Source organism: Paroedura picta, chromosome 6 (genome assembly GCF_049243985.1).
Source record: "Paroedura picta isolate Pp20150507F chromosome 6, Ppicta_v3.0, whole genome shotgun sequence".
NCBI classification, from domain to species: Eukaryota; Metazoa; Chordata; class Lepidosauria; order Squamata; family Gekkonidae; genus Paroedura; species Paroedura picta.
The window spans coordinates 98168044-98188689 of NC_135374.1; the positions used below are offsets into that span (position 1 = coordinate 98168044).

General features: G+C 41.7%; 1 protein-coding gene across 5 annotated transcripts in view; it reads left to right on the forward strand.

Moving 5' to 3' along the window:
- The window catches only part of TMTC4 (transmembrane O-mannosyltransferase targeting cadherins 4), a 76857-nt gene extending 58101 nt beyond the window's left edge, over positions 1 to 18756 (forward strand). For 4 of the 5 annotated variants that reach the window (XM_077343805.1, XM_077343804.1, XM_077343806.1 and 1 more), the window contains exons 10-18: positions 173 to 344; positions 446 to 577; positions 4885 to 4964; positions 7357 to 7464; positions 7561 to 7702; positions 10522 to 10636; positions 12317 to 12429; positions 14495 to 14564; positions 15094 to 18756. In XM_077343805.1, coding sequence (XP_077199920.1) covers positions 173 to 344; positions 446 to 577; positions 4885 to 4964; positions 7357 to 7464; positions 7561 to 7702; positions 10522 to 10636; positions 12317 to 12429; positions 14495 to 14564; positions 15094 to 15239 — 1078 coding nt within the window. In that variant the 3' untranslated portion in view covers positions 15240 to 18756. The remainder of the gene's footprint in view (positions 1 to 172; positions 345 to 445; positions 578 to 4884; positions 4965 to 7356; positions 7465 to 7560; positions 7703 to 10521; positions 10637 to 12316; positions 12430 to 14494; positions 14565 to 15093) is intronic. The other variant, XM_077343807.1, reaches the window with a different exon arrangement.
- The last annotated feature ends 1890 nt before the right edge of the window (positions 18757 to 20646 follow it).

Genomic DNA, 20646 nt, shown 5'->3' on the forward strand with positions numbered 1-20646 from the left:
ATTTTACGAAACGGTGCCAGAATCATCCGTAGCACTGAAGCTCCTGTGCTGCCACAGGGAACATTGGGGAGTGGGGGGACAAGAAGGCTCTTTAAAAATGGAAGTATAATATATGGGAGTATCTAGAGATCTTGCTACTAATCTTTATAAATTTATATTTTCTGATGTCTAGAATCCTCACACTGGGATTGGGATTTCTCATTATCCCGTTTCTTCCTGCGAGCAACCTTTTCTTTCGAGTTGGGTTCGTCATTGCAGAAAGAGTAACCTATCTTCCTAGTATTGGCTACTGCATGCTGATCACATATGGAGTCAGCCTACTGAGCAAACTGATGAAGAGAAAGGTACTAATAAAATCTATATCGTAGTCAACCGGGGGGGGGGGGGGAGATGCACAAAAAAGATTTAAAAGGGTCGTCTTTGACATGTGTCTCCTTTCTCCAAGAAATTGCTGGCTGCTGCTCTGCTGGGCCTTTTGTTGATAAATGTGTGGCGTTGTGTTATCCGCAGTAACCAGTGGCGATCGGAGGAACAGCTTTTTAGGAGTGCTTTGTCTGTGTGTCCACTGAACGCCAAAGTAAGCTTTTAAAAAACTAATGACAATATTCTGCCTCTTCTGCATCATGCCAGGAACTGGCTTTTCTGTTTAAAAGTATGATTACTTTTTGCATGTGCCCAGTCCTTCATAGCCCTCATCTTGTTAATCATACTACATAAGATGGTGACCATACTTCCGACGACATGCTGGCCCTCTGATTGCCCCTCAGAGGGACATGTGGGAAACCGGCCCAATCTGTTGACAAAGCCCCATGGTCATTGCCAATCTCCTCACCACCACAGACCCAGGGAAGGCCAACCACCTCCACCATGGAGCCCCGCTGCTCTCACCCACGTCCTGCATCGGAAAGCTACTGCTTCCTCCGCAGAGGCCCTGCCGCTCTCGGACATATCCTACCTGCCGGTGGGGACATGGAAGGCAGCCTCCTCCTCCTCTGTGGAGACCGTCCCGATCTTACCCAACTTCTTGCCACCAGCTGGAGCAGGGAAACTAGCCTCCATGGAGGACCAGCTGCTCTCATTTGCCTCCTCCCCACCAGCGTGGGCGCAGAAGGCACAGAGGCCCTCTCGATCTTGCTCACCTTCTCACCACTGGCTGGATTGAGGAAGCCAGACACCTCCTCCACATAGGCCCTGCCCATTTCCCTCTCCTCCTTGCAGCAGGTGGTAGCAGGGAAGGTGGCCCCCCTCCTCCCTGGAGGTCCTGCTACTCTCTACCACTTCCTTGCTGTCGGCTAGGGCTGCAAGGCCCAGCTGCCTCATCTGCAGAGGCCACGCTGCTGTCCACCAACTCCTTGCTGTAGGCTGGGAACACCAGCCATCTCCTCCATGGAGGTCTGCGTGGGCAATAAAAGTAGCATGCCTCTCCCATGGAGGCCCTACCACTCTTGACCACTTCTTTTCCGCCAGTGGGGGGAGCACATTCCCGCCTCTCTCTCCAAACTCCAGTTGCAAGAGCTGGAGGGGAGCACCACCACCTGGCCTGCATTTAAAGTGGGCTTCATGACTAGTCCTCATAATAATTCTATGATATTCATCCAAATTAGATGCATTTTATTGGATGGAAAATGTAGGTCAGGAAACAGTGTCTAAAGGCCCATCGAGCTTATTTAATGGAAACCAGAATGTTTTCCTATGTACTGAATCATTGCAAGATAGACTTGCGGTGGCATCTTAAATGAAAAGCCCTTCTAAATCCATTAAGGTCAATTATATTAGGACAAAAATCTCTTCAAGATTGTGAGTACGTTAAGGCTGTGGGCTTGCATTTTCTTCTTTGATGCTTTGCTCTCCAATTAGATTCTTCTAAACATGCCCCATGGCAAGAAGAAGCATTTCGTCATCCCTGCTTTTGATTTTTTGCTTTCTGTTCTGTGTGCTCTGAAGTGCTGGGTGCACTTAGGTTAGTGTGGGATTGCTTCCCCTGAACATGGATTTCCAGGGAGTGTAAGATTATGGATTAGATCTAGTCTGCTACCTCACTGAATCTCATATATTTCCCCTCCTTAGTACATATTTCCCCTCCCCCGTTCTGTGGCTTTCGTCCATGCAGGTCCCACAACCTCCAGCACAGCCTTCACTGGGTCCCCAAGGGGACCCCCTCACCTTTGTCACCAGCAAGAAAACTGGTTGGAGCCAACCCTATAATTCTTTGAAAGCTGTTTCATACCCTTTCTCACATGTGCAGGGCTCGTGGCCTAAACATGACAATTTCCCCTCACTTACGTGAGTTTGTTTAGAATCATTGGATTGATTGCCAGCATAACTGTTGGCCATGCTGTCTAAATCGCCTCCTGTTTTAGTTTTTCTGCCTGTGTACCTAGTGTTTTTTGAACTGGTTGCTTGAGTAACATAAATATATTGGTATTTTAATGGCAGGCAACAAGCAGAGTGACTAGCATACACAACCACCAACAGAACTACAAAATCTTTATTGCTAGGTTAGAATGAAGGGCGCCAAGCCGAATTTTACTGACCGGAGCAAATTTATGGTGCAGACGCCCCAATTAAAGCAGTCTCTTTATTGCTAAAATGCCACAGACACATTATCTCAATTTATAGTTCGGCATTCAGGGCCACATCATCAAGAACGGCAGTAATGATATAGCACCATCAACAGGCCTGGCAGTTCAGCAGTTCACATTCTAAAGGTCTTGGACATCAATGAAACAGATTTTTAAAAATGCAAACTGTGGACGGGATCCAGCCAGCTTATTTGCTCCATCAAACGCGGTTCTCCTCCCAGCAGTCTCTGTCTTGTACGGCTTTTTAACCCTGCCGGTCTGATACCCAACATAGCTTTATTTTATGTCGACACTGAAGGGAATGGAATAAGAGAACTGCAGATCATTTTAAGAGCTTTACTTGCTTGTGCACACATAATGTTTCTCAAATCGGGTCAATTCCTCCTTTTATGCATTATTAAAAGCCATTGGAGGATAGAAGATCATTAGCAGGAGTGTGTTGCATTCTCCGTATATCAGAGCAGAATTAGTTTTCAAACATGCTTGGCCATCCCCATCTGACTTTTATTAAAATTACTGGTATAGGAAAAGGAAACAGCTGTGTTATGAATTTTCTGGTGCGTTCTAGAACATGGCATTCAGCAGACTTGTTTTGCAAAAATGGAGAGCTTAGATCCTAAGTTGTTGTCTTCTACGATATCTAAATGGAACAGTACTAATAATATAAAATGGCCTTCAGTAAAGCAGTCTTTGAAAGGGCACCAATTATCCCACAGAATTGCTTTCTGTAATGTTCCTTGTGGTGTTGGGGGTTACATAACAATGTAATATGCTGCGGCTTTCATATCTGTTATTGTTTTTAAGGACACAAGGAAAACCAATCTTTTTCTGGGTGACACATTAAGATATTAATGTTTGTTATGGGGAACACCCTACTCCAAAATGTAGATATCCATGTTCTTTCTGACACAGCTGTACCCTTAAGTTGAAGGAAGGGCTCTTTCTGTTGGAAGGGCAGAAAGAATCCTTCTTCCAATGGAAATCTCCCCATTTAGCAAAAGGAAAACATTAGACTCCAGCTCTAATCAGTGGGTAATTTTGGACCAGTCACATATTTTCAGCCTGATCTACCTCACAGGGTTGTTGTGTGGATAAAAAGGAGGAGAGGAGGATGATGTATGCAGCTTTGATTCCCACTGTGGAGAAAGTCAGGGTATAAATTATATAAAGACATGGTATATGTAATAGATATAGCTGAAATTGAGGGGCAGATAAAATGTAGGTTCGTGAATATAGGCTGGAGAGCCAGCTTGGTGTAGTGGGTTTGATTCCCTGCTCCTCCTCCACATGCACCCTTCTGGGAGACCTTGGGCTCCCCATAGCACTGATAAAGTTGTTCTGATCAAGCAGGGTTCTCTCAGTCTGTTGGGAGAGGAAAGGGATGGCGACTGTAAACCGCTTTGAGCCTCCTTCAGGTAGAGAAAAGCGGCATATAAGAACCAACTCTTCTTCTTCTACTACTGGAAAGTAACAATAGGCCAGTCTTATCTGACATAAAATCTACCACAAATCTTTCTGTTGCATATTAAAAGCAAACAACTCAAACGTGTTAGATTAACATGGTAGGGATTTCTATCCTGAAATGCAACCGTATTATTAAAATGTATAATTTCAAAACAGCTAGGAATTCACTAGTTCAGTTGGCATGTTAGTTGTGTCACTCCATTGCCATTTTGTCTGCCTACATATGCCATGATTCTTGGCACCCCTGGATGCTTCTGGAAGATGGTGTGGCACAGTTTAGGCCTTAACAGAGGCCCCTGCTGTTGCTATTGCAAAGGAAAAGGGAAAATAGAAGAGAGCTGCATATGTTGAGCTGGCCCAATATTTGAAGGAGTCTGCACTCAGTAAGGGTGAAGCATTTGTGTCAAAAAAAATTTAAAAGGATTGTGGGCCTCTTTATTTTTTGGTCCATTTTGAATTCACTGTAAATATTCCATATTCCAGGTAGACTTTCTGTTCAGTCTCATTCATTTCTCTCTAGTCCCATGTGGTTTCTCTCCATGAGTGGACAAGGGGGGCTTCTCCCTTTTTCACCAGAGGAAATGCCAGTTGCATCTGTCCCCATTTTTTTTCAAGATGGGGACCATCACCACGTTCAGCTGTGTATAATAATACAGAAAATCTTTTTATGGGGAATTTTTTTTACACCAAGGGAAAAAATTATATAATTTAATGATCTTTCATGAATCTGAAGTGGTAAAGTGGGACAGAAATATTTTCAGTTGATAAAAATACTGCGAAGTGAACAACGACAACCAGATGTGTGTAGCAGTTAATACAGCTCTGCCTTTACTTTCAGGTTCATTATAATGTTGGCAAAAACTTGGCTGATAAAGGCAATCAAAGTGCTGCCATCAGTTATTATAGGGAGGCTGTAAGGTAAGTCACTTCTTTTTTTTAAAAAAATGAGCAGGAAGAAGATGCAGGATCCAGTTACATCTACCATTAGACAAGAGAGAGAAGAAACAGTATCCCAATAGCAATTTGATTTGGAATAATGCTGACTTTTCTATAGATTCAGGTAAATTACTTTAAAAGCTCAGCATCCACAGTAGGGAATACCACGATGCATTAAGGGATGTACCACACCAAGTCAGCTTTTCATCATGTTTGATCTTCTGGCTGTCATTGAGAGATATATGTTTTTAAAAAATCAATACAAGTTTTTTTTGTGTTGTTTTTCTTTGAAATGTTCTAAAACAGTGGTACAAAGAGCCAGTTTCGTGGGAATTGTAGTCCACGGACATCTGGAGAGCCATAGTTTAGCCACAGTGCTGTGGGGAGCCCAAGGACACCCAGTTGGCTAGATGTGGAGGAGGAGCAGGGAATCAAACCGCCTTGCCAGTTTAGAAGTCGGTGCTCCTAAGCACTACACCAAGCTGGCTTTCAATTGACAATACTGCTGTGGCCAGCCTCATTGCTGGAGGGAAGACATAGCCAAGCCATGTGTGTCTCTTCTCCTCCACTCTCTGAACATTTCAGACCTACCTTGCAAGGTTGTTGTGCACATGAATTTGGATGCTGTTGTGGGAGTTCTTTAGCCTCCTGTTTCATCTGCACAACAACCTGTGTGGAAGGCCTTAAATATTTCTTCTGCACAACAACCCTGTCCACCCTCCAAAGCCTTTTCTGCCTGGGGAGATGATCTTTATAGTCTGGAGGTGAGCTGTAATTCCAGGAGCTCTCCAGGCCCCACCTGGAGTTTGACTACCCCTCAGTTGGAAATATTCCTTGAGATTTGGAGGAGGGCCTTAAAACGGTACAATGCTGTAGTGTCCACCCTCCAAAGTACCCATTTTAGCATATAGAGCTGATCATTATAGTCTTGAGATGCACAATGGTAGTAGAGATGATATTAGAGGCTTGCAAGCTGATTATGGGTTGGAGGGGTACGGGTTTGTCCAGCCTGGGTTATGGGCTCTGGCCAGCCCTTTCCAGCAACTGTTTGTATTTTGGGACACAAACAGACGGACAGACCACCAAAGGTCCTGAGAGTCTGGAAAGTACAGGAATATCTAATCTAAATAAGGAATATTTAGAGCCCGAAACTGTAAATGGTGAGCAAGTAGATGGCTGGAGAGACTTAGGAACTGAAGTTACTTTGCTCAAGTTTGGCCTGGTAAATAAAAATCAGTCCTATGAAATCAAAAGCATAAGTGGCCCAAAATTTCAAGTGGAGTTAGCTTTACAGGAAAGTAGACAGTGAGACTTTATTAGGCAACGGCTTGGCCTTGCAAACAACAACAGGGACTGCAGTTGCCAGCAGTGGGCCACAGGCTTCAGAAGGACAGACATCACCAGCCAAGCAACAGACTGTACTAGCCAAGGGGTGTCTGTGTCCTCATGTATTCCTTTGGAAGGGAGCATGTGTGAGGGGAGAGAGTTTTCCCTTCAGCCTAACTGCCTGTAGATGAGCTGTATTTCTGAGGATTCCTCAGATCCCACCTGGAGGCTGGCATCCCTAAACCTCAGTGGGGTACAGTGCTACAGAGTCACCCCTCCAAAGCTGCCATTTTTGCCTGGGGATCTGATCTTCATAGTCTGGAGATGAGCAGTAATTCCAGGAGACCTCCACGCCCCACCTGGAGGTTGGCTGTGCCTGGTCTGAACATATTCCTTGAAGTCTGGAAGTGGGGCCTCAAAAGTATGTAATGCCCTCACAACTACCTAACACCCCCTGACCTATTTCAAGTCAAGAAAAAATGGCAGAGAGCAGGTAAGGTTGCCAAATTGGTGTATGTTCATGTTCTGGAATTCCACACTACCTAGGTGTGCATAAACTTGACTTGAGTCAGGACTGCTGTGCATAGAGAGACCTACTCTTAGGGTTGCCAGCTTCCAACTGAGTCACTAAACCCACACCAAACCTTGAGCTAGCACCTGTTGCATTACAGTTTGCAACGGGCTTTACTACTAGCATGACATAAAATCTGATTGTTGTGACTAGAAAGACAATTGCATATTATTGGAAGGAGAATGGGAATCCCATAAATATTTGAATGATATAGCAGAAACGTAGTAAGCATCAAAAAAGGCTTGTTGCAAATTATCTTTCTGAAGGACTTGATAATAAAGAGCAGTATTTATTTTTAGCAGTACAGTTTCTGAACATAATATGATATAGCTAAAAATGCAGTCCTTAATACTATGCTGGAAGCAAACCCATGCTTACCATGAAGCATTGGTGACTGTGCTTTGAAGTTGAAAAAGAATGTATAGCATTACCTCTTTCTGGCTAATAATTCTTTTTTTTAAATCTTTTTGGTCCCAGACTAAATCCTAAATATGTACATGCTATGAACAACCTGGGAAACATCTTGAAAGAAAGGAATGAACTCCATGAAGCTGAAGAGCTTCTCTCGCTAGCGGTACAAATACAGTAAGTTTTTAACGATTTAAAAACACTTGTTGCACAAATGATATAAAAAGAATCTTTCACTTCATATACTAAGACCAATATGGCCATTTTGGCTAGGCCTGATTTTGCAGCAGCATGGATGAATCTAGGAATAGTACAGAATAGTTTAAGAAGATATGAAGAAGCAGAGCAAAGCTATTGGACTGCAATCAGATATAGAAAAAAATATCCAGATTGTTACTACAATTTAGGACGCTTGGTAAGTGAATTTAATTATATTTATGCTAATAATTAAAGAGATATATTAAGCTGAAATGAGTTTTAAGTGTCAATGCTGTGACAGATTTAATTTGCATCCAGTGGTGCTTATTTCTATGTAAACAAAATTTTGATTACTTCTTGCAGTTTGAGCATCATAAAGGCCAGAAATGTACCCTGAGGATCACTTTATGGCATTAATATCCAGGTACTTTGCCATCTTCCTCAAGAAATCAGACTTTGGAACCTCTGACAAAATGATCTGATGCAGAGCTACTCCATTCGAAAGCCTTGTGAAATAAATAATTATTGGGCTTAGGCTGATGAAGTGAATCTGCATAGAACTGAATCACTACTCCAGCCTTTCTCAACTGTTTTACTCTCAGAAACCCCTGAAACATTCTTCCGGTTTCAAGAAATCCCAAAAGTGTCATGGACAATGCAGAATATGGTTGGGAAACATAGCTGTGTACAAGCCCACCTGGGTTCCCTCCCGTTCCCACCCCCTCCAGGCCCATCATTGTCCATTTGGGGAGGAGTTGACATGATCTAAATATGGTAATATCATGCGCTAAATGTTTAACAAATTAAAAAATATATATATTAAAATTAACTCCCATTCAGGAAACTCTTCCAGGGCCTTCAAGAAACCTCAGGGTTCCACAAGAGCCTACATTAAACTGTTACAAATGTGGAGGGAAAGACCAAATGCATGTACAAAGACCAGAGCACTATTTCTGATTATTATTTGTTATTTTCAGTGTCTATGTTAAGTAAGTGAAGTACATAAATGAAAAGGCACAGGACCCGTTGTCAGGTTTCTATGCTAACCCTGCAGTCCTACATCTTTTGGCTTCTGGAATGTCAGAGTGTACCTCTTCTTGGGGTAGTACTGTAAGAAACTGGGGAAAGGGAATGGACTACTTATTCTTTCTCTGTAATTTGGTTTACAATCAATACAGCTATGACCCAGAGGAACAGCCTCAAAACATTGCTGCTTTTCACTTTGGGTGCCTTTTGCTTGAATAAATCAGGCCATCATCTGATAGGACAAGTCTATTGATACAAAGAGATGGAATAGTGTATTGTGCAAGTATTTCTTCTTCTTCTTGACCATAGTTCCTGGTTGTACCTTTGATAGGTGTCTGTTGGCCCACCTGTATTCACTTCCTATCAAGGGAGCTCCATATAACAAACCTAGAAACTGTCCAACACTTCTCATTCCAGTGGCTGTAGCTGTCTGTGGGTAAAATAGCTGCCCCTCTTCTTCTGAAAATTTAAGTCTCATTAAGTCTGGATATGTATTAGTAACTTAAGTCATATGATATTATTGTCTGTATTCCCAACGGTACAGAGTTGTCTTAGTTTATAACCTTGTGTGTTGTAGAGCTGCCCCCCTTGGTGAGAGTTCACACACATTACTTGAATTCTCCATGTTTGATGCTACATACATTGTGACTTGACAAAATTTTCCTTGGCTGTAGAAGCCAGCCCAAAAATTTAGAAGCCAGAGTCTTTGTTCCCTCTTCAGAGTTTCAAATTATTATTTGATCATGATTGCTCCCGTAAAACCACATCCTATTCCATTCACAATCTCTTGTAGTTTGATTAAGGTTAGGAATGTTGTACATAAACAAATATAAGTTATTATCACTACAACAAAAAGCTAATATGTACTCATAGTCTGTCCTGACCTGAAGGGCCTAGGCCAGGGGTAGTCAAACTGCGGCCCTCCATATGTACATGGACTACAATTCCCATGAGCCCCTGCAGCCCCTGGCCTAGGCTAACCCAATCTCAATGCATTTTAGAAGCTGAGCAGGGTCAGCCCTGGGCAGTATTTAGATGAGATCATCAGGAACATCCCGGGTTGCTACACAGGGACTAACCATGGCAAACCTCCTCTGAAAGTCTCTTGCCTTGGAAAACATAGGGGGTTACCATAAGTTGGTAGGTGATGACCATGACCAACCATAGCCTGACTTCTCCCCTATTTCTAATAATTTCATTATTGATTTTAAAAGCTCAATTTAATTGAATATTGGAACCAGTATAGAAAGCAATGGATTAAGAAATGAATTCGTCCACAACCACTGGATGGAGGAAAGTTGACATATAAACATGCTATGACAAGAACTTCGTGCAAGTGTATTTTTATGCCATGTAACAAGACATATGCTGATGTGAAATGATAAATAAGCTTTGCACTTCTCATTGAGAGATATTACAATAAAATCATTGTTAACCTCCCCCCTCCCAAGCACTACAGTGAGATTCCTAGACCTCATTGCAACCTGGTGCCTGGGATTTGCCAGGGTATAGTATATACTTAATAATTGGCTTTTAAACATGGAACACCTGTGAAAATCAGTACATCCAAAGTGGTATGCAGGCTCTGTTGGTGGAGTCCCATTCACACACACTTCAGGAGTTCAGGGAAATGAGATGCTTTGTCAAAATATCCACCTTTTCTTGGAACTTCCTGATATTCAGCCTTTGGGAAATAATGGATTTTCTCAGCTTTTCTGTGGCTCCCGTCCCTCCACCAGCATCTCGATATTAGAGATGCTGGCGGAGGGATGGGAGCCATAGACCAGGAGAGAGAGACATTCGGTTCAAATTGTCTTGTCTTTCCAAACAGTGACCTCTATAAATTTGCCTTGAACTTTATCTACAAAGTGTATTGCTTCTTGCTGTTTGGCTTCATTCATATACTTGATTTATATTCCTTGTCTAGAAGAGCATGAGTTGGGTAGGGGATTGGAATAAAGATCAAATGTATTCAGGACTGCATTTATTTGCCAACCATGTTGTTTTCAGTATGCTGATCTAAATCGCCATGTGGATGCGTTGAACGCATGGAGGAACGCCACTGTTCTGAAACCGCAGCACAGTTTGGCTTGGAACAACATGATTATTTTGCTTGATAACACAGGTAGAGTATTTATTTGTTTATTTGATTTTTCATCCCTCTCTCTTAGTAAACTGTCTCAGGGCAGTGTACAGTGTTGTATGTGAATATACAATAAGTAAACAATCAGATTAATATTTAAAATTAAATTAAAACAATTAAGCGGCAATCAAGTTAAAAATGTATAAGCGGCCCATTTACTAGAACCTCTTCCGATTTCTCCCAGATTAGTTTACAATGAATGACAGATTTACATTTTAGTATGAGATTTACACTGTATTTTTCAAGTCAGTGGTTTATTTGGATGTGGAATGGCATAGTGTAGCCTGATCTTGTCAGATTTTGGAAGCTAAAGCAGGGTCAACTCAGTTACTCGAATGGGAGACTACCAAAGATTGCTCTGTGGCGGAAAGAAATGGCACGTCACCTCTGTTCAACCACTTGCCTTGAAATGAAAATCCTGTGGGTTCTCCATAATGCCCAAGCAGTGACGCATGCAGGTGGCTTGTTTACATACTAGATGTATTGCTCTTTCCCTCCTCAAACAGTTCTGTAGACCAAATGCTAGTATACCATTTACATGGGGGCTACAATTCAGAAAACCAACTAGTTCTCAAATAGAAGCTACCCTATATCACTCTGCAAACTGCCTCTGAACATGTTTTGGCTATTAATTTTTATTTTGGGGGGCGGGAGTTGAGCTTCTGTTCTGTGGCTTTCAGTGATCAGTGGTTGCTTCATGTTCCAGGATATAGTTCTTGCTACCTCTTATCAGGAACATTTTTCTCCCTCCCTTCTTCTAAGGAAGTCGTTATAGCTTATATGGTTGAAAACACTCCCCTGCCCATTGAGTTGAAAGTGTTTGAATCATCGCTAAAACAGGCTTTTGGCATTTTGAGAAACAGCGCTGGATTTGAAAGACAATAATAAATTGATGGTTGCGGTCGAGCAGCCCACTCCAGCAATTAGCTCTGGGCGTGGGGGAGCTTCCCTGCCTGTAATAGTTATCTTTACACTGGAGTCAATAAAGCAGCCCTTATTGCAGGAATTGAATGTGTGCAGTGGACAGGAACTGGAGCAGGACATAGGGATGAAGCCTTCATTCACACAACGGCTCTTTTGATTTTGGAGCAATTATTCATATGGAATAAACTTAAATGCAGTCACATCTTTCATCAAAGGCTAAATGGAATTGTGGCGTCGCTTTGTGTTTCAAATCATTTGTGTTTTCAAATCATCACTAGAGGGGCAACTTGGTACCTGTCAATTGACTAACAAGCCTTCCCTTCAGGCTGCTGGCACCCAGCCCGTGGTTTTTTGATCTGGGGTGGAGGCCCAAACCTGTGTGGTGCCTTGCCTTTCAGCGTGGGCTACTTCTCCCCTACTGGGAAGCAATTCTGGATTTTACAGAATTGTTTGTGAACTCACTGAAATCATAAGTGGACCTGTTTACAATCAATACAGATATTTCAATTTTGATTTAAAAGATAGGTTTATTAGCTAGTAAATCTTTCAGTTCCTCCTGTGTTTAAAATAGGCTGGTCTTTCTGTGTGAATGAACGGACTTCACTTCTCTTGCAAGTTCTCGGGTGGCCTTGTGTATTCAGGGTTATTAATTGTATGCCATATATGCAAAGTCACAGGACTACTAGTAGTGTTAAATTTACTATTCACCTGTCCCCCTCTCTTTCTGTGTATTCCTAGGTAACTTGGCACAAGCTGAAACAGTTGGATGGGAGGCTCTGGAGTTAATACCCAATGATCATTCTCTCATGTTTTCACTGGCGAATGTGCTGGGGAAATCACAGAAATATAAGGTACCGGAAGCACTTCTAATAATTACCTTGGAGGATGCCTTACAGTCAACAAGGCAGAAAATAAGACACAATTCCTTTGTTACATTTATAAATGATGGCTTATTTATATGAATATTATTCTTCAAATAAGACCTTGACACTACTTCAGTATTCAACTTTTAAAAACTTAAAAAAAATTCTATCATAGAACCAGAGTTGGAAGGGGGCCATACAGGCCCTCTTGTCCAACCCTCTGCTCAATATAGAATGAGCCTACAGATCATATCTACATGCTCAAGTTACTCCTGATTTTCTTGTCAGTCCACAAGCACTGGAATTGATTTGGGCCAGAGTTCTGCGTATCTGCCATCCCGTGCATTTTTACAGTTGTGGAATCCGTTTTATTTTCTTCTGCACATGCCTTCAACTTGTTGTAGTGGTTAAGAGCGGTAGCTTCGAATCTAGAGAACCAGGTTTGTTTTCCCACTCCTCCACATGCAGACTGGTGACCTTGGGCCAGTCACAGTTCTTTCAGAGTTCTCTCAACCCCACCTACCTCACAAGGTGTCTGTTACGGGGAGAGGAAGGAAGGGTAAGCCGCTTTGAGATTTCTTCGAGTAGTAAAAATTAGGGTACAAAAAAACAGCTCTTCCTTATATAATTGAGGGTTTTCAAGGGAATGCTGTTGCAGTTTAAGCAGATTCTCCAAATTCCAAGCTTTTATGTTTTTAAGTAAGTTTCTAACCCTTTGTGTAGCATATGCCTTTCTCCTTATATCTCCGTGAGTTTGAGAGAGCAAGGGACTTCCTTTTAAAAAATGAAAGCTGGGAATTCAGAGAACCTGCTTAAATCATCATTGCAACATTACAATGTTGTATCGCTGTTTTAGGGCCATTCAAAAACTTAAAATCATTGGTAGGGGAGAGAGATGACAACAGTTGGATCATTGAAAATTAGGCTGGAGTTGGGTGGAATAAAGTGGGTGTTGTCAATCCTTGGGCTACAAGCCCCGGTACCAGACCGCCGCTGGCCGCTCCACCCTCTCCCCCCGCCCCCCACAGCAAGAAGCTCGCTGGGTCTTGAGTGAAGCGGCCACCGAAGCAGCCCGGCAATCTTCTCGCTGCAGGGGGGAGAGGGTGGTGCAGCCGCCAGCATGCTGGCGGGCGCAAATGTGCATGCGTGGCAGCTCCGTGCATGCGCGTTTGCGTGGAGCTGCCGCACATGCGCGGCGCCTGGGCCACCATCACCCCCCACCCACCCCCGCAGGCAGTCCCCAGCCTTACAAAGATTGGGAGCTGCTGAGATAAAGAAAGCGGATAGAAGCATCACGCACTAGGAAAAAGCCAGCTCAAAATCAGCTTCTGGAGAATTTGGTCTCGAGCTGGGGAGAAAGTGGAGGGAACACATACCCCCCCAAATGAAAATTAAAGGCACAAAAATGCACGCAGAAATCAGGATAAACAGAAGCAGTATGGGGCCAAGCACCAGCAAAAAAAAAAAAAACATGGTTCTGTTCCAGTAGTGGAGGCAGGGGAGTCATTCCATGTCTTAATAATGCTTTTTTTTGTATATTTGTTAATGTTTTTTTACAACCATGTTTCTGAGTAACTTTGCGGATAACTGTTGCAAACCTACGGAAAGGCAGAATGCAATTTTACAAACCCTTTAAAAATCTCTGGCTGCAATTTCCGGCTAATATAACTGCATCAGAAATAGCCTTATCAGTTTATTTGGGACTAAATTCAGTAAAGTGCAAGAATGCTGGTTGGAAGTGGCAATTTCTGTGAGCAGCCAGTTTATAATACTGTCCACAAGTGTTTTTGTGTTCTTACTCGCACCAGAGTAATTACTCTTTAATTGACAGCAACTACCAGAAGACAGCTGGATCAGGCTGTGAATTACATTGTATGGATATCCATTAGAGGAAAGTAGAAGTGTGAATGCACATAGGGAAAAAAATATGGTGACATAATCATGTTAATAGACCACAGAGCATGAGGTAATTGATGGTGTTTGGTTGTACTTGACATTGTGTGCACTACAAAAAATAGCTGGTCCTGTTGATCTCTTTTTCTGAATTATTCAGGAATCGGAAGCTTTGTTCCACAAGGCAATTAAAGCCAATCCAAATGCAGCCAGTTACCATGGTAATTTGGGTAAGACATTTTACAGTTCCCCTAGTGCAAACTTAAAAAAAAAATCAGACACACTGCTTGTACTTCTTTTCATGTCCATTGTCTTAAAAACTACTGTTTTAAAAGGCATTCTTCCGCAGGCTAGATTTCTATGCTGATGACTTGCTAAACAAATTGCCAACAAGAGAATGGAGTTCCAAGAATGCAGAGGCTTACTTGAATGGTGCGATCGACCAACCAGGCAGAGCCTCGCATCCCAGAGGTGGCTGCACGGCAGTGGTGGCAAATTGGCTCTTTTGTGCCGTGCTTGCAAACCGCCATGAGCTCTCCAGATAAAAACAGCAATTTATAGCTCCAGCACAATCCGCTCTTGTCATTCCTTGGCCCGCTTGGCTCCCAAACGGGTCTCCTCCAGCTGGCAACGGAACAGGCTGCCACCGCGCCGACAGCCAACTGAATGTTTTAATGTTTCCTAAGTAATTGGCAAGATTGTCTATTCTCCCAACCACGTTGCTAACAAAAAAAAAACCCTCCTCTTTTGCCGTTTCAGCTGTGCTGTACCATCGCTGGGGAAATCTTGACTTAGCCAAGAAGCACTATGAAGTCTCTCTGAAGCTTGACCCCACAGCAGCTGGGACCAGAGAAAACTATAGTCTTTTAAAAAGGAAACTAGAGCAACTGCAAAAGAAGGGGTGATGTCTGAGGTTTCTTCTCAGGCTTTGAATGCATACAGCACGCCATTTACTGGTAACATGGCTACTAATCACTGGAGGGAAGCTTTCACCACTCCCTGTCGTTTAAAAAACAAAAAGCCCCTATAATTACAGCACCAGCAGTGGCGATACCATTAAATTTATTTTACAAAAAGAAACAAGTTGGATTAAAAAGAATGTTTCTGCCTTAAAAAAATAAAATCGTGAGCCGGTTTTGAAAAGCCGGTGGACGTTTTGCAGTATGATCACTAGAGCCACCAGCACTGCTTGGGGGCATGCTCAAACGAAGAGGGTTTTCTCTGAGAGGGGACGTATTGAGGATGTATGTATTGGTGGCATATGTGAATGCAGCACAGTATGACCATCAGAGGATACCAATGAGGAGTCGGGATTGCTTTCACCAACACATTCTTCTTACTGAAATGGGAGTTCTGATGCACTGTTTAAAAGATGGGTGTCCCTGTTGCGTGGCACCATCTTGAATAACAAATGTTAGTTTATCTATGCAGCGAGATGGTTTCCTTCAGTAAAATGAAGGTCTTTTTTTCTCATAGGGTATTTTTCTTTAACGCTGCATGCTACCAATACAGAGCACTGATACCAATATCAGTGGAATAAGTATTTTCCACAACAAATGATAACTTCCATTCCAATCCTTTATAGGTTCAGAGTTAACCTTTAGCTGTTGCGATACAATTCAAAGGCAGTGAGTTGGATGAATTACAAAGGAATGCTTGATGTCCAAGCAATAAGCTTCTGCTGTCCTCTGGTAAATATCGTAACAGCGGTTAGCCAGAGTTTGTAGCACCTCGGCTGGAGCTGGGATTTTTTAATCACTGTGGCTTTTTGCCTCTGTTTTTTTGAGCGGCTGCTTTTGAGAGGGCGTCCGCTTAAACGCATATGTTATATATTGGATCTTTCTTGTCATCTCGTGGATGGTGGTAGTCGATGACAGCAGAAAGTCAGCTTCAGTGTTCCAAAGGGTGGGTTCACATGATCCAAAACTCTTCAGGACATCCTGGAGGATGCAGCTATGTTTGGAAGTAATACCTGATCCTGCATGCCCAAAGCTGATTCACATGGAAAGATTTAGAGTGTTTGAATAGGGTAACTGTGGTCTAAAACATTAAGAGAGAATGTTAAGGTTTTAGAGGATGGAGGATACAAATAATATTCTAATACAACCACCTCAGAATCTTGACTGTATAAATAACTCCTAGATGTATTGATCTTTTATTTCCTGTTTTATCAAGTGGCTTGTTAGGCCACTCAAGACAGAGGGTTGGATCCAGCACAGTGTTTCTATGGATGCAAGGATTTCTGTTCATGGAGCATGACTTTGTTAGCCTTCCCCCTTTTCCAACACCCTGAAATACTTTGTGAAATTCTGTTCTACGGTGGCATTTTGAGTTGCCATAGGAGGGGGAAGCTGGGTATGTCCTAGAGTTCACAAAAATGCTGTGCTGGATTCAACCCAGAATTTGCCTAATGTTAGTGTGGCTGTATGAGATTTTTTCCATTCTTCCATTCCATGTTATTTCTGATGCAGTCTGAAGTTGCTGGTGCAGAAGTCAAAATCAAAAGCTGCTTTTTTTGTGCTGATGTATATATGTGGAAAGGCAAATTTTGCTGCCAGAACTCTGTCCCTTTCAGTGTTAAAACGTTCAGCCTTGTATTCAGTTTTAAACAAAGGATTATTACAATATATGACAGCATCAGATAACTGTTGTGGGATGGAGGGCCTGAGATTAGCCCCTCTCACCCCCACCATGTGGTTATGTGGTTATAAATACATCATTCTCCTGAAATCACGACCATTCTAGCTGTTGTGATGGAAGATTCTGTGACAGCAACCCTAACCAAGTCTCTCTCAGAAATTAGACCCATTTTAATCAGTGAGGTTTGCTCCCAGGAAGATGCTCTTAGGAGAGCAGCCTGTGTATCTCGTACCATATGAATGACTTTAATAAAAATACAAGATTGTACATAAGCACATCACTTAAAACCTGTGTAAACTAGAATTACAAATTATTTCTGAGGCATTAAAAGGTTTTGTTAAATATGTTCCCCTAACAGGAACCACTTTGAAGTTTTCTTTGCTGGGACTTCAAATGTAGATCAGCTTAACTGTTTGAAAATACTATTTTAGATGAGAAAAGTTTCATATAATGTATGATGGTAGTTACTCTTACTCGTTATACTTGTGTCCCCACCGGCCTGCACTATTAGTTCTGTATCAATCCAATAGAACAACATTTTACATAGAATGTGAAATGTATAAAGAAAAGCTTTAAAGTTGTGTATTCATCTAAATTGAGTGTTTTACTTTTATTTTTTATATATGCTGAAAATTACTGGATTTTCTGGATTTTTTTATAGCATTTGTAAAATAGATTAATATTTTCCATACTTAATGTTCCAGTTCGCTTGAAGTAAGTTTATGTCCCCTGTCCCCAGCACTGTAACATGGATGTAGTCCTATTTGAATGTGTTGACTATGCAAAAGTTTTGAATGGGAAATATGGATGAGATGTACAGGTCACTGAAGATATTATGCAGTGGCAATTTTGCGTTTGCCACTAAGTGAACTATGAATGGAAGCTGCAGCCAAGGTTGACGGGGTCACTGTTTGCAAACACATTTTTATTACATGCACACTCTACAGTTTTATCACTACAATGAAGACATTTTCATACACCTAAAAATGTAATGTCTAAAATAGACTTGCATTTGGAAATAATTGCCATTGTGTTAGCAATCCTGTTTCTGAATGGTTTTAATACATTGCAAATAATAATAATAATCATGTATAGATGTTATAGGGGAAGGAATCTCCACCCCTGCCTCTATTAACTAAATAATGTCTTTATTTCGTTTTATCAAAATCCCTCCAGGTCTGGATGCTTTGGCCCTGAAATTTTGTATCATAATACTTTATGATGCTGTACTAATGGTGTTCATAATCCCATCAGAAGCAGTATTGTGGATTCACAGCATGTTTTATAATTGGGCTAGTCATGTGTCTTACAGACTTTTGAAAATCTGTCCTTATTAGTGACTTAAGTACGTTTTTTGCATTTCTGGAAAGCCTTCTCTTACAGCCTTGTACAAAACAGCTGATTGTATACAATTCTATACTATCTCATATGACAAATGTCAAAATTCTTACATACTATCTAATATGACAAGCGTTTCCATTTCTGTGGTGTGAGGTTGTCATAAACATCTGCATTTTTAAAGAAAACAGACACAACGAAAGGCACAAGAAAGAAACAAGGAAGCTGGCTGTATAGTTTTGGAACATAGTGTAAAAAGTTTAGTGATACATTCAACGTATGTCAGTCTAGGATGTATTATAAATTTATTCAGGGCTTTTTGAAGAGTGTATGTTTGTGGGATAAGAAGCATGAGGACTTCTGAACCAGTGTCTCACAACTGATGTCGTTGTCTGAGTAGTCCTTGTTTAATGCTTTGCATTTTAATAAATTATTACACATAAAGCTGCCTTATGCTGAATCAGACTACCGTTCCATCAAAGTAACTACTGTCTGCTGAGACCAGCAGCAGTTCTCTGGGGTCTCAGGTAGAGGTCTTTTAATCACTTACCACCCAATTCATTTTCTATTGCTAATACAAAGATCAAAGACAATTCACTTGTTATAAAGCCTCGTCTGTAGTTGACCTATTTGTAAATGAATTACAAGTTAAAAGCATCCTGTTGAAGGATACTGATAAATGTAGTGTTTCAGTAAGAACAGAACGTTAATGCAGTGAGAAGAGGAAAAGGTCATACCTCTTCTGTTGACACATAAGCCCTTCACCGGTGTGGGAATGATGTATTCCTGCATCTTTGCGCCCACTTTTGTGGCAGAGTTATGAGCCTTTCAATGGGAATTATTTAGCCACACTTGACAGCATGAAACTGGCACTGATTTCAATGAGAAAGTGAAGTATGTTTTTACCTCTGCCTAATGGAAATCAACGCTAAGGAGATCAAATGTTGTGTATTTGAGCACCCAGCCTAAAGCATCTAGCTCTAGCATCCTTTTCAAGAGATCCAAAGGACTGCCTCCCCCTTGATTTAACGGCCACTTCCAATACTGGAAGCCATAAGAGTAATTTGTGAGACAGCTGGCCCACATTTCAATCCAGTGAAGCTGTCAAATTAAGAGAAGATTGCATTCAGAATGTGAACTGAGACAACCCAACTCCCCTTTTTGCCTGCCTCATTTTTGTAGAAAGTTGCTACAATGCAGACTAACATTCATCAGGATAAAAATTGATATGCTTTTTTAATGTAAGGATTAGGTTGAAATCTGGGGGATATCTCAATACTTCCTTCTCTGCTCTTTCCACAGTTCTTCAGACCCATAACCTATTCCCACTAATAGATGTGTAAGTTTTTGCTACTGTTTCTGACTTCTTCCTAGCAGGATACATGTACCTCCTAACTGTAAGGTGAGTTTGGGAACTATGTTTTTGCACCATAGTGACCCACAAAATAGCGGACCTGTGATTTTTGTGGTACAGTCTGTGGCTATGTACACAATCAGTGATTTGATGGTGAGTTTGGGGCGACTCAACACATAAATCCTGAGGTTCCATGAGAATCCGTGCTTTGAAACCACATTTTTTGCACTGTGGCAGCATCATAACACAATGCATTTGTGATTTTAGTAGTACACTCTGGCTATGGACACATGAGATCCGATGGCGACTTTGGGATGACCAAATGTGGAAGTCCTGAAGAACCATGAGGATCTAAGGTTTGGAATCATGTTTTTGCACTGTGGCATTGCCACAAAGAAAGTGGGCTTGTGATTTTTCTATTTTTGGTGCAGCTGCAGGCCATGGACACAATATGTGATTTGATGGTGAATTTGGGATGACCAAGCATCTTTAAATTTAAGATATGATCAGCAATATGATGGTGGTTTAATTCTTTCAGTCACAAATTCTTGAGGATCCATGTTTTTGCACCATTGCATCACTGCAAAGCATTGGTGCTGTGTTTTGTATAGTTCAGGCTGTGGTCCTGGTTTTAATGTGATTTGATACTGGGTTTGGGGAACTTCTATTTAAAACTGTCTCTCTGATCCACAGAGGCCATTTTTTATGTTTTCCCCTGCTCTGGCTGAATGTGATGTACTCTGTCTTGAATCTTAGTCTTGTATCATTAAAAATACTGCATTCTGTGCATTTTGTGTTCTAATTGTTTTTCTCATGCTGTGGATCAGGCAGTTGCAGAGTGAACCTTAATAATCACTTTATTAAACCTTTCCAAGCACTGTATGTGTGTGTGTGGGGGGATTCACTTGCAGGATTTGCCACACAAACGACCACAGCAGTTGCTGCCTCCTGTGGCAATGCCTGGGAAACCCTGGAAAGTG